General features: G+C 38.1%; 1 protein-coding gene across 8 annotated transcripts in view; it reads left to right on the top strand.

Moving 5' to 3' along the window:
- Frem1 (FRAS1 related extracellular matrix 1) overlaps positions 1-26,705 on the top strand; it is a 134,667-nt gene that overhangs the window by 34,956 nt on the left and 73,006 nt on the right. For 7 of the 8 annotated variants that reach the window (XM_048351614.1, XM_048351696.1, XM_048351535.1 and 4 more), the window contains exons 7-18: positions 1,815-2,138; positions 4,605-4,713; positions 6,932-7,063; positions 8,070-8,414; positions 9,828-9,970; positions 15,861-16,057; positions 17,133-17,223; positions 18,371-18,538; positions 20,224-20,432; positions 22,722-22,815; positions 23,397-23,649; positions 25,683-25,877. In XM_048351614.1, the coding sequence (XP_048207571.1) occupies positions 1,815-2,138; positions 4,605-4,713; positions 6,932-7,063; positions 8,070-8,414; positions 9,828-9,970; positions 15,861-16,057; positions 17,133-17,223; positions 18,371-18,538; positions 20,224-20,432; positions 22,722-22,815; positions 23,397-23,649; positions 25,683-25,877 (2,260 nt within the window). The remainder of the gene's footprint in view (positions 1-1,814; positions 2,139-4,604; positions 4,714-6,931; positions 7,064-8,069; positions 8,415-9,827; positions 9,971-15,860; positions 16,058-17,132; positions 17,224-18,370; positions 18,539-20,223; positions 20,433-22,721; positions 22,816-23,396; positions 23,650-25,682; positions 25,878-26,705) is intronic. The other variant, XR_007211694.1, reaches the window with a different exon arrangement.

Here is a 26,705-nt window from a genome sequence, read left to right as displayed (position 1 = left end):
ACAGCCCTTTAAATCATTACTGAAAACTATGTTTTGAAATTATATATATTCAGTATTTTTTTTCAAATGTGAAGTGTAGGTACTGTAGCTTCTGGGATATCCCTGTGTCTTGTTTATTTGTCTTTGTCACCACATAGTGTGTGTATGGGTCACCTCTGATTTTCTGTTTGACGTCTCTCTTCTTTCAGGTCTTGTTGGCTAGTGCTTTTGGGAGAGGGCTAAAGAGAGACCCTTTTTATTCAGGCATTGATGGAATATGGTTTGATACTCTCTGAGTCTGGCAGATGTTTTGAGTAGCTTTGTTGTCTCACGGCAGTTTTGTGGTTTCTCTGGAGACTCCACTATCTGTCTTGGGAGGATGTGTCTAGCCTGAGCAGTCTCCTGTAAGCTCTCCTGTTCTCTTTAGAAGATGTTTCTATCCCCAGCTTTATGCTGTGGGACTTGTGGCCTCTGAAGGATACTCCCTACAGGTCAGGGTCCAGGATGACCCCAGAGTAGCACTTTGTCTCGTGTTGCCAAAAAGAAGAAGAAGAGGAAGGAAGAGGAGGAGGAGAAGGATGAAAAGAAGAAGAAGAAGAAGAAGGAGAAGGAGAAGAAGAAGAAGAAGAAGAAGAAGAAGAAGAAGAAGAAGAAGAAGAAGAAGAAGAAGAAGAAGAAGAAGAAGAAGAAGAATTATTACAGTTAATTCCAGTACAGCCATCATGATTCCTGTACTTTGGGCTATTTTGCTGCTTTATGTATGAGCCTGGAATTAGCGTTCTGCATGTTCCATTTTCAGTCTATTTAAGACTAGGCGTTGACCTATCCTTCCTCCTTCTTGGAAGAATGAAGTGTGAGCATGAGCAAAGTGGCGTAGCCCTGCCCCACATTCCTCTCTCTCTGTCTCTTTGCTTTCAACATTTCTATACTCTTGCGATAGAGACTGGAACAGATTCTAGATCATTTGCCTTGGAATTTTTGAATATAGCCTCTGTCTCATATTCACTTTGAAGTCTGATGTTTCTTCTATCTGAACTTCAGTTGAGATGGAGCTAATAAAATGGAATTTTAACAGAGGACCACTGCTAGTCTAATATCCAGAGTTCTGCAGTATGGGACTAAAGTGATGTTGAAAATCAAGCTTGCTTCTGACAACAATGAGAAACATCAAATGCTATGACAGCCAGCATCTAATGCTCTGAACACTCTTCCCTCTCACCTCTTACAACCTTGGATCCCATGAGGTCTTTTCCTGGTGTCTTCCATTGTCTCTTGCTCACAGCTCCTGTGTTTTGGAGGTATGGATTTCCAGCTTGGGAACTTTGGAAGCCCCTTGGAATCTACTTGCTCTATCAGACAGCTGAGCAGCCCTCCTTCAGTTGCAAGAGTACAGGGCCAGAGAGACATTTTCCTTCATCCTTCTTTGGGCTTCTTTAAAACCACATGACATGCTTGCTGGGGATTTGGTTCAGGGTGGAGCTCTTGCTCAGCATTCACAAAGCCTGGACTTAATCCTCAGTACCATAGAATGGACAGGCAGGTTGACAGCCAGTGTGTGCACACCAGACACTGTTGAGCACTTCTCATCGACTATTTAATTTAGTCTTCACTTAATAATGCTTGGGAGTCTAGAATTACGACTTATAGACAGAAGAAATGAGAGGAGTTAGGACACTTGTCTCAAGTCACACAAAGAGCAAGTGTTCGTGATAAAATCACTAAAGCTCCCCTAGCTGATTCTCACAGGCAGCCAGCTGCCTCCAGGTTGTTACTTTATTGTACACACTACTAACTTTATATTATTTCTCTTTTGTATTTCCTTTTTTCTTCAAAAGTCTGAGAGAGCATGGTTGCCTGTCTCTATCAGAGCTGGCGTTTCAAATCAGATTCCAAGGGCTGCGTTCATGGCCATGTTTATTCTGGAAGTGGATCAGTTCATCCTCACCTCTCTGACTACGTCAGTTCTGGACTGTGAAGAAGATGAGACCCCTAAACCCTTGCTGGTGTTCAATATCACTAAAGCTCCTCCCCTGGGTTATGTGACTCACCTGTCAGATCACACCAGACCTGTCTCCTCATTCACCTGGAAAGATCTCAGTGACTTGCAGATTGCCTATCAGCCACCAAATAGCAGCCATTCTGAGAGGAGACATTATGAGGTACAAAGGAAAAGCACTAAGCTTTCAGCCCTGTTTATATTCAGAGTGTTACTCAAGAGGCCACTTTCCTTAGTCCTTGGGTGCCCTACTGTGTTGATTGTCTCAGAAAATTCAATTTCTGTAAATCAGAGTATAAAAATCAATGGTAAGATAAGTCAGGCCGATGGTGCAAAAATGAGCGAACCTGTATAGAGAGACACTGGTGTTGTAACTGAGGAAAGAGCCTGGGCCTTAGTGGACAGCTGTAGTCTGGCTTAAACTGCTGGTCACCATGTAGAATCCAGGCATACGTCATGCCACCTGGCTCTCATTAGTCCAGAGAAGTCAGAGATATATATTATTTTTGTAACAATTTTTAAATACAAAAGACATAATTACAAATTGTTAAATATCTTGTGCCAGTTACAAAATATATCTGAGGTGCTCATGTTTGAGAACTCCATTGTCCCTCAATGCCCTTTTTGTTTTACATGGATACAATGGTTTTATATGAGTTCGTTCATTCATCTAGGCTACTAAACTAAGGGTATTCCATGCAATCTAGACAATAGGAGTTAGCCCTAAGAGCTATCAACAGACTTCAGATTGTAAAGGTGGGATTGGCCCTTGATTCCTTTTCAGGAGAACAAAAGTATCTCAATATTTGTAACTATATCCAGTGGAATTATAATTCACATTTAATTGTATGTTTTAAAATAGTGAATTTGACTTTTCTGTTTTCCAATACAAAGATCCATCCTTTTAGATGCCTTTAAGATGATCTTAAAATTTAAGATCAAGGGTAATGATGTTTTGGGCCAGATACACTCTATGGTGGGCACAGGCCTGGGTGTGGCTGAATGGTAGCATCTCTGAGCCTCTACCCACTACTATGCTAGTAGCCCACCTCTCCATACTGTTTCATTAATGAAACCATTCCCAAATATCACAGGGGACAGAATGGCCCACCTTGAGAACCACTGCCATAAAGGCTCTCTCCTAGAAGGAGATTTGATGTTGGATTAGGATAGTTACCTTAACAAATAAAGGGACACTTTTCCAATGCATTTACTCATTTCAGGTTAGTTCTTTTATGGAAAAAATTCCTTTAAAATACTTATAAACTAAGAAACAAAATCTGGAACCTGAAGTCAAATCAAGTTGTCAAAAATAGAGGCAAAGAATAGAATAGTAGACATCAGAGGCTGGGAAGGGCGTGAGGAGGGAAGATAAAGAGACTAGTGACTGGGGTCAGGGTCCAGTGAGAACGACTAACTTGTATGGTCAAATAGCAAGTCGGTAATTAGGAGTGACAAGATCTAATTAAATATTTCAAAAATAGCTAATACAGAGGAATTGCATATTCACAATACATGGAAATAAAAATTATTTGAAATAGTTATAATTTTATTGTTGTATTTAATGTTAGAACTAATATTATTTTAAACATTGATTTATTTTAGCTTTATTACTTATTATTAACATTAATATTTATCACTATTATTAATTTGTTAATATAATTACCAATTACCTTACTTTGATCATTAGATATAGAAGATATGCATTGCAATGTCAAATAAACCATCCTACTATGTGTAATTCCACACTTATTGACATTTTTATTCTTTTTTTTTTTTAATTTGGTGCCCATCCTGGGGCTTGAACTCAGGGCCTGGGTGCTGTTTTTGAGCTTTTTTTTGCTCAAGGTTGGCACTCTACTACTTGATCCACAGCTCCACTTCCAGATTTTTGGGGGGTAGTTAATTGAAGATAAGAGGCTCATGAATTTTTCTGCTTGGGCTGGCTTGAAATTACAATCCTCAGAACACAGCCTCCTTCATTAATAGGATTATAGGTGTGAGCCACTGGTGCCTGATACCCATTAAAATAAAAAAAATTTAAAACAACAATCAGAAACAATAGATAGGGTGGGAAATGTAGCCCAGCTGTAGAGCACTTGGCTGGAATGCATAAAGTCCTGAGTTAAATTCCAAAATAAATAGAATTCCCATCAATAGAAAGTGACCAAATAGCAATATATTCATATGATGCAATACTTAACAGTTAAATGGAATGGACTACTGAGAGCTGTGATGACACAAATGAATCTTAGAAGATACCATGGAGCCAAAGAAGCCAGATACAAGAGATCACATGCTGTATGGTTTCATTGAAATTCAGTTTTGAGGAAAGACAAACCTAGAGAGACTGAGAGCAGATTATTGGTAACTAGTTTCATGTATGAAGTACTTTGGAACTTCTTTATGTGATGGTTGCACAACTTGGTAAATGTATTAAAAACTTTGAAATGTCTACTTAAATGTGTGATTTATCTAGTGGATAAAATTTGTCTCAAATGGTTATATAGAGAAAACAATTTCAAAAATGGAAATGAACTTCAAAATTAAAAAGAAAAGCAATCTGGAAGCATCCTTTCTCTGTAATTGCATGCCAGAATTAATCGACTCACACATGCCTTCATTACAGGTTGAGCTGGAGGTGTTGGACTTCTTCTTTGGGAAGAGTGCCCCTATCGTAGTCCACATCTCCATCCGAACAGCAGACACCAATGCCCCCCGAGTGTCCTGGAATACAGGTGAGAGTCTCAATGGGTGTCACGTAACACAGCCCTTAAAGGAATGAGAGAGTAGGTAGTTCTATTCCCAGCTTACACACAGGTAACTGAAATCCAGATGGGTCAAGGACATCAGATAGTTGTTTCTGCTTGGTGATGGTGGGATATTGCCATCAGGTATCCTCTGTCCCACAGCCATGGTCTTTCCTCTGCAGGACAGCAGTTAAAATGACACCTTTCAGATGAGTGAAGCAAAGAAGTATCTATATGGTATTGAGATATAGGTGATTGGGAACAAGAAGTTTTCAACTTACATTGTTCAGAGGGATGGGAGCTAGGTGCAGACCTGGAGCTCATCCTCCTGTTATATGTTGCACAGAAACCAAAACCAAAACACAAAAGCCTAAGCAGCATTCTCTTCATAAACTGCTTTGTTAAATGGCAACTCTCTCTACTTAGAGATAATAACAACAAAAAGTTTAAAAAGGACTTTGTACTGCCACTCAATTCTAAGTGGATTCATGATGTGATTGTATATGTAGATCAAATGTAAATGTGTAATATAAATGAAGGGTTTATTTATTTACTAGTAATATTTATAGTATTCAAAACCTACTTAAAAGTAAAGCATGCTTAAAAGTGATGGTGGAATATTATTTCAGAGGAAAATATCTATGTCTGATTTAAATTCTCAGCCTTGACTTGTAATCCTGGCTCTGTGCCCCATTGCTGATCTCTACTAGAGAAATAATGACACAAAAGAAGGAATTACCACTAAAGTATAGTAACAATTGCACACCATGTCCATAGTTGGTTGTGAGTGTAGAGATGGAGTAATGTATATTTATGTGTTCTCTGTGGCACCCAGGTTTGTTAGGAGAACTCCAGGGATAGGTTTGCTTGCTTTGGACTTCAGAATGTTTTTCAGATAAAGTTTTACTTTTTGTGAACTTAATGTATACCATAAGTGAAAATTTAAGGAAGACAATAAATACAATTAAGATTGTTCCACCATGAAGATATAACTGCTGTTTAGTGGCTCAACACACACATACACACATGTCTCATTTTCTTTTGGTTCCTATGTGATATCCACAAGCTTTGTCATGGGCTGAATTATGCACTCATTGATTCAAATCCCAGCACCACCCAAAAACATAAACAAACATCCTTCCTCAGGGTTCCAATAGGTCCAACGAGAAGGTTTCATTTTCTTAAGTTACAGAAGTTCCTTCTTCCTTCTGAAAAGGAAGTGCCTTCCATATTGTAGTTTAAACTGAGAGACATCATTCTTTTTTTTTTTTTTTTTTTTTTTTGCCAGTCCTGGGGCTTGGACTCAGGGCCTGAGCACTGTCCCTGGCTTCTTTTTGCTCAAGGCTAGCACTCTGCCACTTGAACCACAGCGCTATTCCTGGCCATTTTCTGTATATGTGGTGCTGGGGAATCGAACCCAGGGCCTCATGTATACAAGGCAAGCACTCTTGCCACTAGGCCATATCCCCAGCCCCCGACATCATTCTTTATAAAGGTATGTATCTATGCAGAATGTCAGACATCCTACACCTAATATCATTAAATGTTCCTAGGCATAGTATCTATGCATAAATGTATTGAACTACTTTACATTACCTATCTTATGGGTAATATTTGATCTCATAAATTATATGTAAAAGCGTTTATCCACTTAAGCTCTCTGAAAAATTCTGTGTCTACATTTTCAAACAAAAGACTGCTGTGAATATAGCATGTGTTCTTTCCTTAGTTTCTGGCACAATCATACTTAAGGAGACTTTAAAAGGGAATGGTGGAGATAAGGGAAATCTCCATTCAAGGACAATCTAACGGAAAAAAAATTAATGAAACTTCATCTCAACAAACAAATGGTGGTTAGGCTTCTAATAACAACTATGTAGTAGGTACAGTTTGGAAAATTTCAGTCAGAGTCAGATCCAAGCAAAAAATGTAAGGCACTATCTGAAAAAGAGTTGACATGAAGGGGCTAGGAGTGTTTCTCAAGCAAGCATAGGCCCTGAGTTAAAAATCTAGTGCTGAATAATCTCTCTCTCTCTTTCTCCTCTCTCTCATCTGTCTAATCACAAACTATATTCAAGTTGCATGAAAAGCATTTGGAGATACAATGTTCAGATAGTTTCCTAAGTAAAAACTCATGAACTGTTTTCTTCAATGGTGAATTGGGTGCCATAGAACTTTACAGCACATTTTTCTGTGTTCTGTGCAGGTCTGAGCCTCCTGGAGGGGCAGTCTCGGGCCATCACTTGGGAACAGTTTCAGGTTGTTGACAATGATGACATTGGTGCTGTCCAGTTGGTCACGGTCGATGGCCTGCAGCACGGACGCCTTACTGTAAGAGGTGAACAATCCACCTGTGCAATCTAGAAAAGAGCACTGGAAAGCTTTGCTTTAAAAGCAATTCATGAATAGCAGGAGATTTGTAGCGCTTCTTGAGCCCCATTTCCAGCTGAAATTGTCAAATTTAAGATACTTAGAGTGCTTAGGACCATCAGCTCAAGTCCATGTGAGTATGTTTATTAATGGCATCTTATGCTGGATTCATCAGCTCAACCTCAGGTTTGCTTTCTGGAAGCCACACAGAACTTCTAACTTAACTGCTTATTTTTTCCGGTTGCATGACAAAATAGTTCCCTCTCTTTCTTTCTTCTGCTTCAGAAAAATTCATGGAAAAACAGAAAAAACTGCTTTTAACCTTACTGTTATACTGATGCTATTATATTCTTATTGTTAGTTACTGTAGTTTAAAAATAATGAATTTACAATTAATTATAGGGAGGATAGTTGACATGGTAATAGTCCTAATAAAATAACACTCATGCTTTATGATAAAATAACTTGTTTTTGTTATGAACTCAGAGGATTAAATGAATTCAGCAGTCCTCTTAGCTTTATAAACTGTAAAAAAAGTTCTTATTTGTTGGCATTTATGATTAAGGATTTATAAACTGTAAGGAAGGATAAATTCTGAGAATTTACTAGTCTACTGATTCAAATACCAAGTCTCTCCCAGAAATACTGTCCTCACAGAACCACTCAGAGATAAGGCTGGAACAGTTATCTTCCCAGAGCTCCCTAAACAATCTATAGTTCTTGACTTGGGAACTTTTCTGACTTCATGGGGTGTTTATTGGAGCCCTCTTTTTAACCGACAAAAGTTTCAACTTCTGGTGGTTTATGGATTAGGATTCCACTGCCAGTCAAGCAGGATCAGTGTGTTTGCTCCATGTGAAGGTCTTACCTACAAGCGGTCCACTTTTTCTAGTGCCACCACACAGCAATGCTTTCCTCCTACTGCTACCTCTTCTCCCTGGCTGACTTGGCTCCATCTCTACTCTCTTTACCAGGGGAGAAAGGATTCCTCTTCACCGTGGCTGACCTTCAAGCTGGGGTAGTTCGCTATCATCACGACGACAGCGACTCCACCAAAGACTTTGTGGTCTTCAGAATATTCGATGGCCATCACAGTACCCGTCACAAATTTCCTATCAATATCTTACCCAAAGATGACAGTCCTCCATTTCTCATAACCAATGTTGCGATTGAACTGGAGGAGGGGCAGACCGTCCTGATCCAGGGGTCCATGCTGAGAGCTTCAGACATGGACTCCAGTGATGACTACATCTTCTATAATATCACAAAGCCCCCAAAAGCTGGAGAGATCATGAAGAAGCCAGGGCCAGGACTGATAGGTATGTTCCAAGCAGTGAAGATCTACAATTTTCTAGATTGTACAACATTGGACAGATCAACAATTCGTTGAGCCTCAGGCTTCTTTTGTGTAAAATGGGAGTAATAGTCATATCTTATTTCATAAATGGATGTCTACTTTAAGACACATTCTATCAATAATTCTAGCAAATCCACAGAAAATGGTTGAAGGAAGAAGTTGGACTAGGCACAGGTGCCCATACCTATAATCCTGGTTACTTGGAGGTTGAGAATGTGAAGAGCATAATTTGAGGCCAACTCGAGCAGAAAAGTTAGTGAGACCTCTTCTCAGCCCATAGCTGGGCATATAGATGCATGCCTGTCATCTTTACTTTGTGGGAGGCTGAGATTAGGAGGATCACAACTTCAGGCCAGCCTTGAGCAAACAAGTCTGTGAGACTGTCTCAATAGAAGCCCGGCATGATAGTCTATGCCTGTTAGCCTCTCTAGGATGGAAATCCCCAGTCAGGTGTGTTTCAGTTCAAGTACACACCTAAGCAAAAGCAAGACATATGGCATGAGTAACTGGCATGAATAAAGGCTGGTGGCGTGGGTCTGCAGTAGAGTGCCTGCTTAGAAAGTGCAAGGACTGAATGGGAACTTCAGTACTGTCAAAAATGAGAGTTAAGATTATCAATTAATGTGATGGGACAACTAAAAGGGGAGATAATTGGCCTGTTCTTCCTTCATTATGGCTTTCTTTGTGTGTTTAAACGGAGATAAGCATCTCATGGATTTCCTGCTCAAGCTGGCTTCGAACCTCAAGCCTCAGATCTGTCTCCTGGGTAGCTAAGATATGACACCTGGCCATAATTACTTCTTAAAGAGATAGTTCAGTAGTTCATAAAATAGGGATGAAGTAAGTTGAGTTAATTTTTGTATTTAAGTTAAGGCTATGTTTCTTGGAAATGTTTTCCCAGTGCTAATTTTTCTATACGTTAAGATGGGCTGTACTGGTAGCTCATGCCTGTAATACTAGCAACTTAGAAGGCAGAGATCTGAGGATCACAATTCAAAGACAGCCAGGGCAGGAAAGTTCATTAGCCAGCAAAAACTAGAAAAGGAGATGTGGCTCAAGTGGAAAAGCACTAGCTTTGAGCAAAAAGCTAAGAGATAGTGCCCAGGCTTTGAGTTCAAGCCCCAGTATTGGCACACACATACACATGCACATGCTCACACCCACACCCACACACATTTTTTTTCTATCTGTGTCTCTTTCACAGTGATGGGTAGCAATTTTAGTTTTTCTGCTTTATTATTTATAAACTTTGCTAAAAATGCTTAGAGCAAATATCTTGGATTCATCCACATAGTAGATAGAGAAGCTTTTTGGAAATGAGTCTCATGTCATTGCCATCCAATACCTAAATGTGTGATGTTTTGTAACCCAATAGGCTACCCCGTCCTAGGCTTCCTTCAGAGGGATCTATTTAATGGAATCATTTTCTATCGTCACTTCGGTGGAGAGGTATTTGAAGATTCTTTTGAATTTGTCCTGTGGGATAGCCATGAGTCTCCAAATCTGTCAGTGCCACAGGTAAGAGACCATTTTCTGAACATCTTCCCAAAGTTTTATATACTGATAGCAGTTCTTGAGGTTGTTACTAAGATGTACATGAAGTAGGTTTTGAGGTTTTGAAGTTTGAGAAGCAATGGATTAAGTAAAATCAAGGCAATTTCTTTGCAATGAGATGACTGAACACTAGTTTTCTAAAGAATTTTGTAAATTTCTATGTATCAAGTTTCTCTAAGGTTACCTAACTTTTATATTGACCACCTCACCAAATTTACTTGCTTCCTAACACCCAAGAGAACACTTATTTTTTATGTAGTGGTTAAATTATAGATTCTGGGGTTGGACTGCCTTAGATTTCATCCTGGTTGTGACACTACCCATCAACCTGTATCCCACTTACCTTTCTGTAAAAAAGACGATACTAGAACCTTCCTCACAGAGTCATTGTGGGGGTAAGTTATAGAATGCTTTCTAGTACCTAGTGAATATCACTTTCACTAGAATTTATTATTTAAGTCTATAGAAAGTACAAATGGGATGAAGCCAACATTATCATATAAAAATTACAGAATTATAGTTTCTGGACAGCTATAAAAGGGTAGACTCCTGAAATTGATTAGTAGTTGTTGTTATGCATTGAGATTCACAAAAAGGGACATCTGTAGTACATGATCACCTATCTTGGATGGTCCTTTTTGTTAAGAATTTTACACCTATGGTCTTATACATGGATGCAAGTAAATCTCAGACTTGTTCTAGAAAGACATAGAATTTGTACTACTTGTCATGTAATGTCTTCTAATATTGTCATATACTGATGTTAGCCAGTACATAGAAGATTGATATTCATCTATCTGAAATGAGTGCAAGAGAACAGGATGACCAGAAAGAATGATGTCAGAACATTCTAAGGCAGAAAAAAAAAATGATTCCTTTTAAGATTAAATGGTGAATGAAGGAGAAAATTCTGTTTGTTTTTTTAAACAAGTCACCTAATTTTCAAATAGCAGCTGTTTCTTCACATCAATGCATTACATGCCAATTTTGCATTAATCTTTGCTTGAGACTATAATTGGCTTCATGATTCAAAATGGCAACTATTAATATATGATTTACTTCTAAATCTTTTGTATATGATTTTGACACAAGGTATAGTTCTAGAGCACCATATTCTTTTTAGCAGACTTTGCAAGTGGAAATTTTATCAATCTATTAATATGTATATCAAACATACAAGTAGTGATGCCTTGATCTCTCTAAAGCCAAGAAAAGGAAAAATAGAACCATCAGACCTAGAATTATTTCTAAAAATAGAATTATTATTCTAAAGATATAATTACAAGAAATCTCAGAAAACAAGTTACATTAAGCTCTGCCATTAAAAAAATGTGTGCTCAGAGACAGAATAAGTAAATAAAAAGAGAGACAGAAAGTGCAATAAAGATCTACAAATTGTGCCCTGTGCTCATGTACCATGTATTTTCTAGCTTCTAAATACAGTTACATCCCAGATTTGGCCAAATGAAGATAGAGGATATTAGAAAAAAATCACAACTGTACTGAACATGTATAAACTATTTTTCCTTTTCATCATTTGTACATAACTAATATTTACAAAGCATTTACATTGTATTGGGTATTATAAGTAATATAGAGATAATTTAAAAATGCATGAAAGTGGTTGGTACACTGTACCACTGAGACCATGCTTATAATTCAAGCTATTCAGGAGGTTAAGGTGGGAGGAATATGAGCTTAAGGCCAGCATAGACAACATAGTAAGACCCTGTCTCAAGCCAAAACAGTAAAATAAATAAAATAGCTAGCATACAAGAGGATGTGTATGGGTTCTATGCCCTTGAGAGAGCCTCAAACCCATTCCTTATGAATACTAGGAGATGGCTGTGTTTCTCCAGCTCAGACTTACACATACCTATCTCATTATCTGACAAGTCTATGCATCCATTTCAAAATACATATCCATACAAATGACTCCAAAAATGCCACAAAACTTCTATACCTAACTTTGGAAGTAGTTCCTAGGAATAAGAAGTAATACTGGATACTTTCAAGGGTAGAAGGAAAATAAAGAACAAATAGGAATCCAAATCCAAGGAGAGGGCAGAATCAAGGATTATGGCCACAAGACTGTCAGGTACTAGCTAGAAGAGTATCAAATTGGAGCCTGAATCTGAAGGCCAGTGTCAGTTTTTGTCATTTTGTAGGCTGATCTCTTACTTTGTGTTCTGATTCCTTACAACTCGGTGTGTGCTTTGTTTGGAGGTGCATTGGGAAGGAACTGGGGGGAAGGCAGAAGGCAGTGGACAAAGAGTCTAGCATTTGTTTTGCATTTTTTGCCTTGGAATGGATGCTTAATAATGTCTTTGTTATACCACATTTTAGTACAATGAGAAGGTGTTATTTCTCTGTGGAGTTTGTTAAAATATGGTTCCCTCACTCATAGATATTCACATAGTAATTGTTTGCACATGCATAAATATGTAAAAATGTATCAACTTGGGCACTCACAAAGCATGTTTAAAAAATGTGCCCACCAAGAATTACTACAGGGGTATAAAAAGCATGCTTGTACATTCTTTTTACATAAAGAATACATTGGAGAATAAATTAGCATGGAAAATGGTCTCTTTGAAGGCACAATAACTATTGTTTCCTTATTAAATCCAGTTTTTCAATTAAGTGGAGACTCACTGATCCACAGTATGACTGGGAGGTCCCATAGAGAATTTCTGAACTTTGTAGATTAGCAAAATACTATAATTGGAAAAAAATGTCAGAGATTCCAGGAGACTTGAGAAATGAATGCCATTGTGTTCTTTTATTTTGATCACTGTCTTTAATTTTTAATTATTGAAGTGTTTCATAATAGATGGTAAACATGCTGTAAGCTTTTGTAAAAGTAATAAAAGACAGACAAGGATTTAGTTTATTGAGCACCTATTAGGTACTCACTGAGCTATCTTGTTTGATCATGTCAATATTTCTTTATAATAGTCATTGTCATTTTGGTTCTGTACAGAAAAGGAAAAAGACTTTGTCTCCAAAGAGTTAACTCATTTTCCCTAGGGAGCACAGCATAGAGGTCAACATTCTTTTTTTATAGCATAGCAAAATTTTAACCGTGTCAGTTTCTGCTATGTATATCAATTGAAACATTTGTTTCATCTTCAAATTATATATTGGGCACACTAATGTAGGCAAAATTGTCATTGTTAATCTTTGCCTTTGTTCCATCAAAATAAATCTAAAGTAGAGAAACAATACTTCTATGTGGCAGACTGAAGATCTACAGTGCCAAGCAAGGTATCATTTCTAGAGAGAGGAAATAATTAGCTGTGTGTGTGTGTGTGTGTGTGTGTGTGTGTGTGTGTGTGTATGTATGTATGTGTAGCATAGATTACTCTAAAGAAATAAATATGATGATCAAAGCTGTTTGGCCCATCCTACTTACCATCTAGCATGATCCAAATGTGATTTGAAGACTGCCTAAAATCACAAATAGGGTCTGTGGACTCATTTAGTTAGCAATATTAATGGTGTGACTTCAACCAACAAAGTTTTGTGCCAGACACTGTACCTAAATTATTGAGTACATACTGCCTGCCAAATATTTTATCTATATAGTGATTTTTTATCTTTGTAGAATTCTGTGAAGTTGTTAATATGCTTACATTACAAATAAGAAATAAGACCTTGAAAAAGTTGGGTCAAATAGCTGCTAATGTGTAAATAGAACACTGAAGACGTTAAGTGTTTACTATCAAATTCTGTGTCATTTGTCCTTTCTCACAATGGTGATATCATGGCATGTTTGATGTGCAAACTACTGACACAAGACAATGAAATAAGCATTTTATTTGAGGGATTTAGTCATCCATTCATGCTACTAAAACAAAATACCAGGCAGTGGGTAATTTATAAATCATAGAACTTATTTGTCACAGTTCTAGAGGCTCTAGAGCCTCTAGAGCAGCAGTTCTAGAGCAGCAGAAAGAGGTCTGCTCTTTGCTTGTCAGAGGGCTCCTTGTTGTACATCCTCTACAGGTTAAAGCAGAGGGGATGGAAGGTCAAGGTCATCTCTGCAAGCCCTTTCATAAAGTTATCACACCATTTGTGGAGGCAGAGACCTCATGGCCCTAACCACCTCTGGAAAGCTCTGCCACAGTACTAAAGAGCTAGGGATTACATTCTAACATGAATTGCCAAGGAGACACAAAGTATGCCATTCAAAGTATTGCCAGAAATAAGCCAAATTTAGGAATAGTTTATTCCAAATGACAGATTGGATGATATTTCAAGATGAGCCATTGGAAGGTGAGCAAAGCTCATATTGCTAGAGAAAGCAAGAACAAAACAAACAAACAAACAAAAACAACATTGTAGATTAAAGAAGTGGCCTGTTGTTAGCAGAAATGTCCTTGAAAGGAAAACTATGATCCACTCTGCAAGAGAAATATTGGATTAATGTGGGAAGACAGTGAAAAATAACAGAGTGGTTTAACCTGTGAAGGATCTTGAATAGTGTGTTAGGGTTTTATACTTCCTGGGTGGCTGTTTATTGAAATGGTGAATTAATTATGTATTAGAAACATAGACTCTATGGTTTCCCTCATTGGTAATAATTCCCTATAGTTTAGCCCCTGTTGTCACTGTATTTGATTTTGGTACCCTGGGTATTGTATATATGTTTGTCTGAATTAGGGAAGGGAAGGGGAACATCAAACTGATGAGAAAAAGGGTAAAAGGTGAACCAATGCAACAGCAATATTTACAAGAAAATATCTTGCAAACCAACTGTACAACTGGGAGTTGGAATTGGGGAGGAGGGAAAGTGGGAGAGAAATGAGGGAGGGGGCAACAAGTTTGACAAGAAATGTACTTATTACCTTGCATATGTAACCCCTGCACATCACCTTGACAATAAACTTTTTTTTTTTTTTTTGCCAGTCCTGGGCCTTGGACTCAGGGCCTGGGCACTGTCCCTGGCTTCTTCTTGCTCAAGGCTAGCACTCTACCACTTGAGCCACAGCACCACTTCTGGCCATTTTCTATATATGTGGTGCTGGGGAATTGAACCCAGGGCTTCCTGTATATGAGGCAAGCACTCTTGCCACTAGGCCATATTCCCAGCCCCGACAATAAACATTTTTAAAAACATAATGCTAGAGGTATGAAATGTGAATATCAATAAGATTAGCATCAACAGAAGGCCATTGCAATCATGAGGGGGAAATTCTGAGAGCTAGGCCAGAGCCAATAGAACATCACTAAGGGCTGGGGAAGCCTCTGTGGAGGAAATTTTATAGTAAAAACCTCATGGTGTGTTATATGTGGATAGAGAATTAAAAACCAAGACTTATAACAATTCTTATGCTCTTATGGACTAGAGGGAGGAATCAATGAAAATATATATTATTGGTAGAAGAGAGATAATAAAAGCAGGAACATAGTGTGCTTTATGTGTACTCTTAACTGGATTAATTGTAACTGTGATACTTCTGTTCTTTAAAATGTAGCATGAATTAGTAAAGTATGTTCCATATTTAGCTCACACTCAATCTAGCTCTTCAATCATTTGACTGAAATGCACTATCAGTGAGAGTCATGCTTACAGTCGCAAGGTGGGCATGGGATATTCTCTCTGATGTAGTCTTGGTTTCTTTGTTTTCTCTGGGCCTGAGCACTGTCCCTGGCTTCTTTTTGCTCAAGGCTAGCACTCTACCTCTTGAGCCACAGCGCCACTTCTGGGTTTTTTCTACATATGTGGTACTGAGGAATTGAACCCAGGGCTTAATGCATACGAGGCGAGCACTTTACCACTAGGCCATATTCCCAGCCCTATGATGTAGTCTTGGTACTTTGGTGGATAATACAGATATTTTTATTGCAGGTGATGACAATCCATATCACTCCAGTAGATGACCAGCTTCCAAAAGAGGCTCCTGGAGTCTCTCGGCACTTGGTTGTTAAGGAAACAGAGGTGGCCTACATAACCAAGAAGCATCTACATTTCCTAGATATGGAATCATGTGACAGAGAACTGCTCTATACAGTAACAATGCCTCCATTTTTCTCCTCTGGCCACAGGTATCTTTGGAAAGTCATCATATGGTTGGTCTGTTAGTCTCTAGTTTATTGACCAGAGAGTCAAAAGTATCCTATTTAAGTGCTATGACTCAGTGGCTTCATTGGTCAGACATTAATTTATATTCAGTTCTGCAATTACTTTTTTTTAATTGTAAAGGTATACAATTACTTTAGTCTCAAAATTGTCTTGTACCTCCCTTCAAAAATCTATGTTAATTACTATGTTACCTGTAACTTGTAATATTTTCAGCATAGGTAGCCTTAAAGTAGTTCTTTGGTTCTCATTTTTTAATGGGAAGCTTATTGTTGTTAGCTAAATTTAATGAGGGTTTTAAACATTAAAGGCCAAAAAATGGTCATACCTATGATCTCAGATGAGATAATTAGCAAGAATGTTGTGTAGTCCAGATATATGTACATGCTAATGAGGAAATATTTTTTAGAATGAGAATAATGATTTTTTTTCTCTATGACAGAAAACTTTTTTTTTTTTTTTTTTTTTTTTGGCCAGTCGTGGGCCTTGGACTCAGGACCTGAGCACTGTCCCTGGCTTCTTCCCGCTCAAGGCTAGCACTCTGCCACTTGAGCCACAGCGCCACTTCTGGCCGTTTTCTGTATATGTGGTGCTGGGGAATCAAACCTAGGGCCTCGTGTATCCGAGGCAGGCACTCTTGCCACTAGGCTATATCCCCAGCCCCAGAAGACATTTTTGGGCATACTTTTTTTGTAGTCCTGATGATTAGTGATGATGAGACTTAAGGCTGTAAGCCCTCAGTATAAAGAAAATATAAAGAATGAACATTTTTCCTATAAGGAGGTATTTTAATTTTGAAAAAATGGTCATGGGCTCTTCAATTTAATTTTTTAAATTTCATTTTGTTGTTTCAAGACAGGGTCTCACTATGTGGTTCAAGTTGGGCTCACACTTGCTACGTAACCCAGATTGGTTTGGAATTCTTTATTCATATGCATTGCTTCCCCACTGCTGGGATTATAGGCATGTGCTGCTATGACTAGCTTTGACTAATTTTTCTTAGCTGGAAAGTTATCTGATATATTGTGTATTTCTCTTTAGATACTCAGATGCTGGGAAGTTATTCATGGTGGACAGCATACCAAAGCTAACCAAAACCCCTCTAGCCCTGGGACTGAGGTCATTTACTCAGGTATGCTGATTTATAAAACACTGCCAAACTTAATGTGACTGTCTTCTGAGACAATATAGCATTGCTTACTTTTCAGCTGAGAATGTTGACCGTTGACCTCTGCCACAAATCTCTGATATCTTTATTCTTTCATTATTGACCATATGAATCTATTGAAAGTGCTTTATCAAGTTGGATATGATCCAAAATCTTGTCATAATTCAACACAGGATTTTGCATTGTCTTGCCAGCAGCAGGACTCATTCAGGATTCCCATGTCTATACTTTCATTTCACCAAATTCAGCTTCCTCAATGTTTTACTATTTTTCTCCACTAGTTTCCTAGTTTCCAATGGTCACCATAATGAAGTACCACAATTGTGTGGCTTTAAAAGCAACAGATTATTTTCTCATTGTTCTGGAAGTTAGAGGTCAGGGATATTGTCAGGGTTGTGCTTTTTTCTGAAACCTTATAAAATAATCCTTTTGGATTGTCTGTAGCTTCTGCCAGCAATCCTAGGCAATTCTGGGCTGGCCTATACTTTATTCCCATCCCTGTCTGTTGTCACATGACTGCCTTCTTCCTATGTGTCTCTCCTCCTACCATACGGATACCAGTTATACTGGGTTAAAGGTCTGTCCTAGCCTAACAGATTTCACCTGTAATGGCCTTATATCCAAATAAGTTTACATTCTGAGGTACAGACTTCAGTGTGTCTTTTGAGGGGAATCATAATAATGGTTAGACAGCAGAAACTTCTGTAGTTTGGGACTAATTATGCCCAGTGTCTCTGTAGTTAGAGGTTATAAATGAGTATATTAGTCCCATGTAGTAAGTGCTATTACTGTGTTCATTTTTACAGGTTAAAGAAATGGAGACAGCATGACCAATACACTATTACATGTAGAGTGGGGTTGAAACACAAATATGCCTTCTATAAAGCTGATTGGCTTCAGCATTTGACTATATTTACTTAATTTCTTTGTCATTTTTCCCTCTATATAAAAATGTGATTAGTAACTTAGAGATTTGGGGGAATTTTTCAATTGGTAGCAGTTGTGATGTTGAATGACAATTAACACTATGGTTATTTTGGACCTAGGGCCTCAGAAAATTTCAAATTCTTGCACATTAACACCCATAGATGCATCTAAATTTGCCTTGCAGCATGCTGTGAACCATATGAAAGTGGCCTACATGCCCCCCATGCAAGATATAGGACCCCATCTCCAACATGTCCAGTTCACGGTTTCCATCAGTAACCAACATGGTGGCACTTTGCATGGGATATGCTTTAACATTACCATTCTCCCAGTGGACAATCAAGTTCCTGAGGTATGTACAATGTTTGATATGAAAAAGGAAGGAAGGAAAGAAAGAAAAGACTAACATTTTATTTTCCAATTGAAGTGTAGGAAAAAAGTGAGAGTTGGGAGGTAGGGAGGGGACCTCAAATGGAACTTTGCATCTAAACAATGAGATTTTCCAGTTGTTAAATTTGACATTTTTTTTTCAAAGCTTTACCCCAAATCCCTTTATTTCCCTTTCTTTAGGCTGAGTTTCACATGTTGTTTGGGGGAAGGGGATTAAATTATTGGTCTCTTAGCAACCAGGAAAACTTATTTGCTTTCACCACAGGCTGCTATGTAATCCAAGGAATCTCTTTAATTTTCCAAAATGAATTAAGATGAAGTCTTTTGTCCTGTCCTGTCTCACTGCCCAATGTTTATGTAAGTCTTATAGACCCTGAGTCTTTCTTTCAAACTGAGCTACAATAGCAATGGTACTTTGTGCCTCTTTTCTGTGAGGCTGAAGTTTGCATTGAGAATTTGTTCCATACTTTGTTCCCTTTTCCCTATTTAGAATGCTGCACTTGGTTAGTATAGCTATTATTGGGACCACTTTTTCCCTTAAGTGTGGAAAGATTAAGAAACATTTCCTAGTCACTATGTAGCAGTGTCCCAGAGCTACCTAAGCCTAATTTCACAGCCATCCCTGGTGGTAGTCTTCCTGGTCATTTCTCTATATTTATACTTAAAATTGTAGAACAAATGACTTATTTGATGGTCCACCATACAGAAGTGGTCTGATAGAAATAAAGAATATTTTATAAAAACAAGTTGTCGACATTTAAAATTCAAGAAGTTCCTTGTCATGTCTGACTTGAGATTTCTCTCTAAAGATACAGAAGTTCTAGCACTACTGAGCTCGCCTACCTCATGCCACTGTGGGACAGGGTGTGATATCCACTTACCAAAGTCTTCACCAACCTGTCACACTCATTTGTATCATGGGGTTGGCCTTGCAGGCTGACAAGTTTGCCATCTTAGGTATGAAACACATCAAAAGAGCTCTAATCTAAAAAACTCCAAGCTCCATTTCATTCTGTGATGTCTTTCTTCTCAGGGACCAGGCATGTAAAAATGTGATAAAAAATGATTTAGAATGTCTGTAGGGTTAACTTGATTAGATTTTAGTCAGATCATCCTTTGCTGTGTGTATGAGATACTGGCCCTAAAATAGCCAAGCTTCTTGCCTTTCTTTCCATAAATGCCTAAAATGAGAAATATTTAATAAAAAGAAATCTTTTATTGGTCAAACTGGACAGCTATGAATGCGTGTGTGTGTGTGTGTGTGTGTGTGTGTGTGTGTGTGTGTGTGTGTGCGTGACAGTACTGGGGCTTGGACTCAGGGCCTCAAGGGCTAGGTCAGCTTCTTTTTCCTCACCCTCACCATAGTTGGCACTCTACCATATAAGCCACACCTCCACTTCCAGCTTTTTGCTAGCTAATTGGAGATGAGAGCCTTATAGGGCTGACTTAGAACCATGAAACTCAGGTAGTAGCCTCTTGAGCAGGTAGGATTATAAATGGGAGCCACTAGCTCCCAGTCGTTAATATATTCTGAAAAAGTAATTGGCCTGTGAAGATGGTACTAGAAGTTTTACAGTGATCTAATGAGCTTTGGCTTCAGGATTCCTCATGGAGCAAGGCCTTGCATATTTCCTTTCTTCTTTCTAGGTCTTCACCAATGCTTTGAGAGTGGCTGAGGGAGGTCAATGCATCATGGACACAGAGCACATCCGCGTTTCTGATGTGGACACCCTACCAGACAGTATCTACCTCTCTCTGGCGGGAACCCCACTGAGTGGAAGGGTGGAGCTGAATGGATTTCCTCTAAATCCAGGGGACACATTTTCTTGGGGAGACCTTCATACCTTAAAAGTTAGGTTAGAACATTTCCTGGATTTTTCTCCCTTTATATTTACTTTAACTCTTCATCTGGGTCAAATTTGAGGCAGAATAAGAGGAAAGAAGGTTTGTCCAGTTCCTTCAGGGATTCCTTCATGCTATTTCATACTTGTGAAGGTTGACTGAAAACTAGAAATAACAGGTTGTTTTTTTTTGTTTTTGTTTTTTTTGTTTTCCTTCAGACATTTTCTTTACCTCTGGTTTGTTTAGTCAGGATGACTTTATGGGTATGTGAACAATAAAAATTACCACAAATACTAAACTTGCTGTAACTGCACATATCAAAAAATAGATGATTCAAGACCAAATTGTGTATGAAGCTTGGCTCTAAGAAAACAACAACTTTATAACCCTGGAAGCTCTGGAATAGAACTGTGCTGTTAAGTGTCTTTAGTGTAAGCACTAATTCCATTCTACCAGGTAGGGGTCTGGAGGTAAGCAAGTAGGATCAAAATGGCTGGTTGGCCATAGAATATTACTCAAGTTGTGAGAGCGCTGGATGGAGAAATCCTGCCTTTTGGTCCTATAGTATTTCTCCTTGCCTTAATGTGTTATATTTCCTTTTCTGACTTCTGTTCTGCAAGAAACTTTTCTAAAAAATGTCGTAAAACATTACTAGAAAACAAATAATACTAAGAAAGGAAAAAGCAATGATCAGATAGACTAATTTCTCCTTTGAAAATTTGAGATGTAAACTCTGGTTCTTTTGGAACTATTAAGCATCAAGCATGATTTGGCTTGGTTTTAAACTTGACTAGGAAGTTTAGTAGGAACTAAGATTGGACATGAGAAGATAAATTTAATCCTGATTGGTTATCCTCAGCATGTGGGGTTACAGGCATGAGCCACTGGCTCCTGGCAGGAAAGGTAATTTTAAGTCTGGGAGAGACTTGAGATTTTTTTGTATAGATTCAGAACAAGGAATCTTAGAAGTGAAAGAGGGAAAATAGTGGGAAGAAGGCACTGTACAATCCATAAAGGTTTTAGAGAGGAGCTTAATAAATCCAGAGCATAGGCAGAAAGATTAACTTTATTTTTCCATTTCTTTATTGTCAAAGTGATGCACAGAGAGGTTACAGTTTCATATGTAAGGCAGTGAGTACATTTCTTATTCAACTTGTTACCTCCTCCCTCATTTTTCCCCTGCTTCCCCCTCCCCACTTCCCTCTCCCCCGCATGAGTTGTACAGTTGATTTACACCATATGGTTTTGTAAATATTGCTGTTGCATTGGTTTGTCTTTTTGTCCTTTATCTCTCAATTTTGGTATTCCCTTTCCCTTCCCTAGTTCCAATACACATATATACAATATCCAGGGTACTAAAATCAGTTACGGTGATATCAGGGGTAAAACCATGGGAAAGAAATACAAAAGAAAAAGGACATAATTTCATATGGCATGTTGGAAATAACAACAAGGATATACCACTTGTTTCCATAGCTTGGAGTTTATTTCATCATCTTATGTGTTCATATGGACATAGCTATTGAGCTATTGTGATCTTCTGCTAGGGCTACCATAGAGTCCATGTTTCTTTGGGTCTGGCTCACTTCACTTAGTATGACTTTTTCCAAGTCCTTCCATTTCCTTACAAATGGGGCAGTATCATTCTTTCTGATAGAGGCATAGAATTCCATTGTGTATATATACCACATTTTCTTGATCCACTCATCTACTGAGGGGCATCTGGGTTGGTTCCATACTTTATCAATGACAAATTGTGCTGCGATGAACATAGTTGTGTTGGTGGCTTTAGTGTGGTCTTGGGTAGATGCCTTTAAGTGGGGCTGCTGGATTGTAGGGAAGCTCTATGTTTAGCCTTCTGAGGAACCTCCATACCGAGAGAGATTATCTTTAGATGTAGGAAAGGAGGAGGGAATCAGAAAACTCAAAAGAATCCTACTTTTCTCTGTCTGCTGTTCAGTCTTCTCTCTCTCCCAAACAGATATATTCAATAAGTTAGAAGAACTACACTAAATGGTTCTTCTTATCACAGTAACAATAGAAATTATAGTTGAGGAAAAATTACCAACACATATAATAAACTTTCCCAGGGTAGAGCAATTTTACATTTTGGTATACCTGAGTAGTTAGATAGTAATCTTAGTATTATGATTTTGTTTTCTTATTTTTCATTCATTCATCCATTCATTCACTCATTCATTCAGAGAACACATCCAGATCCATGGAAGAACTCATATTAGGTGTCTCAATTTATTCTCACAATGTTAGAACATTACTACAAATATTATCCCCATTCCCCACAGGTATCAACATGATGGATCTGAGGTTCTTCAGGACGACATATGTTTGGAGGTCACAGATGGCACAAATTCAGCAGAATTTATTCTACATGTTGAGGTGCATATGAAGTTTTCTCTTTGAATGGTTGTGGAGTTTCACTTGGAACTCCAGACATTTGAAATGCAGCTGTTGCTCATTGTGTATCTAGAGAAACTTTTGGAGTAGTAGGAAGTTTAGGGTAAAGGAAAGCTTTGTAATCACAAGCTTTGAATCACTAAATAATAATTGGAAATAAAAATAATTCATAGGCTGTGAAGGTCCCTGCATGAGATCATGAGGACCAGGATTCACCAGGAAATGTGTGAACTTAATGAAGGAGGACTTTGGTTGTGGTGAGGAGTGCTTTACATTATAATTATATCCTGTCTGCCTGGAAACAAATGGGAGCTTTGAGCCCTCGACCATAACTATATACTCTCATTCCTGCCATAAATGCCTCTCGTGTGGGGCATTCCTTGTAAGATGGTACATACGGGGAAAGTTGAAAGATGCAGACTGTTTGGCCAAGTTCCATGGCTATTGTTTAATGTGTCTGAAAGTCCAAAAATGCCTGTCATTGGGACTATTGGTGATGGGTTACCATTTGAGCAATTTTTCATTTCTTTGTTTTGAAATGGTGCATTTTGTTTCCTGTATAGGTATTTCCTGTAAATGATGAGCCACCAGTCCTAAAGGATGACCTCATGACTGTGATGCCCTGCTTAGAGGGTGGAGAGGTGGTTATCACTCCTGAATACATTTGTGCTACTGACATGGACAGTGATGACTTGAAACTGGTGTTTATCATCACTCAAGAACCTCAGCATGGGGTGGTGAGGAAGGCTGGAGTGAGAGTGGACAGGTTCTCTCAGGCAGATGTTATTTCAGGGACAGTGACATACAAACACACAGGTACGTGAAACCTTGTGACCAGTGAGGGAATGCAAGCAACGTGGGAGATTTTTAACTCCACTTTGGGCCACTGGTGCCAGTACCAAATTGTCTTCATGCTTGCTTCAGCTGCTGCCTGTGAAGAAGTGACTGATCTAAGAACTCTAGTGAATTTCAGAGAGTAAAGGAAGAGCAATGTTTCCTGCTGCTCTGTTGATGCCCCTGTATGTCCTTTTTCTTTGCTGGCAGTTCCAGGACACTAACCATCCCATAGTAGGCACTTAATATTTATTGAGTGAATGCTGATGAATAAGTATCTTAAGCCATTTTAAAAATCAATATAAACAAGGGAGAGGCCTCTTAGTTTTGACTCTTCCACAAGTTGAAGACTTATATTTCTTTCTAACTTTCTGAATTTCACATCTATTTCCCATTTTTCATTTATTTGGTTGCTCAGTGATATAATCTCTAGGTGTTTTTTGTTGTTATATTTTTTCATTCTTTAAATTTTTTATCTTTAAAATTTTATTGTAAAGGTAATGTAACAAGTACATTTTCTTTTGAACAATATCACCCCTCTGTGTTCTATCCTAGTTTCCCCCTCCCATCTCCCCTTCTCCCAAGTTGCACAGTTCATTTACAAATAGTGTCTAGTAAATACCATTTCTGAATTGGTTCACTCTTTGTCCCGCCATTTCTGTGCTTCCCCTTCTCCTCCCCAAACCAGATAAACTTATATACAAGATAAAGGGTACAGAAATAAAATACAAAGACAAAAGGGAATAAACCAAAGTAAAAAGGGAAGCAAGAAAGGAAGGAAGGAAGGAAAGAAGGAAGAAAGAAAGAAAGAAAAAAAGAAAGGAAGGAAGGAAGGAAGAAAGGAAAGGAAAGGAACTGCAAGCAGTACAATAATAAACCTCTTATTTCCATTTCTTGGAGTTCATGTTGATAGGCATCATTTTATATGGTCATATGCACATAGCTATTGACTCTTTGTGGTCCTCTCCTAAGGATATCCTCCTTTGGTCTCACTGTGTGAATCCTTTTTTAAAAAACAGGAAAGTAATGCTAAACACAATATTTTGCTCAGATGTATCCAGCATGTCTTTGAGAAGAGATGAAAATTCTGATCTTCTGTCATCATCTCATGGAAACTCCCAGCATTAATTGTTTCATTCTTCATCTCTTTAAGGTGACACATGAACACAACCAAATACACAAGTGCAGGGCGTCCCTGTCCTCTGGAGAGCACAGACTCCTTCCCTGTGCTGTTAAATAGCAACAGGCGACTCTTGTTCTTCCTTAAACAACAGAATTCTGTTTTCTTCTTTCCATCTTATTGTTCAAGTTGGGAACATTTTGAATCTTATAGAGTGTGACCTATAAAGTAAGAAGAAGCCCAAGTAAATTCCATTCCCCCCACTTTAAAAAATATCTTGGTTAGTATACACAAAGGAAAATATTGAAAGAAATGATGGTGTTACCTCGCCACCTATTCTACACCCTCTATTTCTTATAACTACTGTATGGCTGATGGTTATTTATCTCACTGTTCATGGAAATGGAAAGACACTTACCAAGTAGACATGGGTACTTGCCACTTCTCCTTGAGGTTTGGCCCTAACACTAAAGGATTATGAAGGACAAATGAATCCATCACTAGTCAAGCTTCGTTCCCCTTTCTTATTCATTTGTGAACTGTCAGGCCCTTGTTAGTCCTGCTTTGCCCCTCCATATGGTGTTAGATGGCTGACAGGGATTTCACCAGAGGTAACAGATGGACAAATATTTTCACATTATTTTTATGGCTATATTTAATTTCATAGTGATAATGCTGATATATATGTATGTGTAATATGTATGTATGCATATATGTATGTATATGATATTTGTATGTAATATTTATATGTACATATAAGTATGGATGTATGTGTATACATACACATATATGCATCTCCTTGTCATCAGTGTTTGTAGAAGAGCTATGAGGAGGTTTCATCTGGGCATTCTATATTTTTTAAGGGTCAGAAGTTCACTATAATTGTATTTTTCAGGTGGTGAGATTGGCTTGGTGCCTTGTTTTGACACCATTACATTGGCAGTTTCGGATGGAGAAGCCAGCCCTGTTATAAGTGGCTGTTGCTACCACGGGCCTGATCCATCTGTTTCTCTTCACGAGGCCTTCCCAGTGTATGATCTCAATATCACAGTGCATCCAGTAGACAACCAACCACCTTCCATTGCCATAGGTGACAAAGTTTTTCTATGTTAAAATGCCAATGTCTTTCGTACTGTCATACCTGCAGTTCATACCTGATACCTTAAATTAGAAAAAAAAATACTATCGAGAATTGTTCTCCAATAATTACCTCAGAAGAAATATATAGAAACCTCAAATCTATGGAAAACCATATGACAAAACTTGTTTAGAATGTTAGGTATTTCTGTATATTGAGAAAATACAATTATCTGTGGTCTGTGTGTGGTTGTTGGGAAAAGGATGACACTGGAATTCTCAAATAGTTTGTTTTTATTTCACATGGGAAAGTATCATTTGCCTGCTGGAGAGAGAGTAATTTATTTTATCCACAATAATTTCTATTAGAAGAGAATGAGTATGTAAGTACCCCAGAGAGACCATTTATATACATTTAACCTTATTTGCTTTTTAGAAAGTCATCTCTTCATAGACATTATGTATATGTCCTGTCTCTCAGAAAAAAATAGAAGCATATGTATGAATGTTATTGTAATTTGCAAACTATCTCCCAAGCAATGTTCTGGAAAGGAAGCATTATCCCAGCAGAATAATTAAGCACCAAGGCATGAAACAAATGTTCGTTATGAGCAATTCATAATCACTCTCAGGCAATTAACGCTCTGACAAACAGAGGTAACAACTGATCTTGAAGAGTACATAAACTACATTTAGTGGCTTATCATTAAAACAGTTTGGCAATTCTTATTTTCATTTGTCACATCTATAGACACAAGGGAAATCAGAGTTCCTTGAGAATGACTAAAGGGCTGTAGTAAAACATTTAGTATTTTTTCAGTCTTTCATTATCATCTGGCTT

Source organism: Perognathus longimembris, chromosome 1 (genome assembly GCF_023159225.1).
Source record: "Perognathus longimembris pacificus isolate PPM17 chromosome 1, ASM2315922v1, whole genome shotgun sequence".
Lineage (NCBI taxonomy): Eukaryota > Metazoa > Chordata > Mammalia > Rodentia > Heteromyidae > Perognathus > Perognathus longimembris.
Note: the sequence above shows the minus strand (reverse complement) of the source record. Positions and strands in the feature narration are given on the sequence as shown.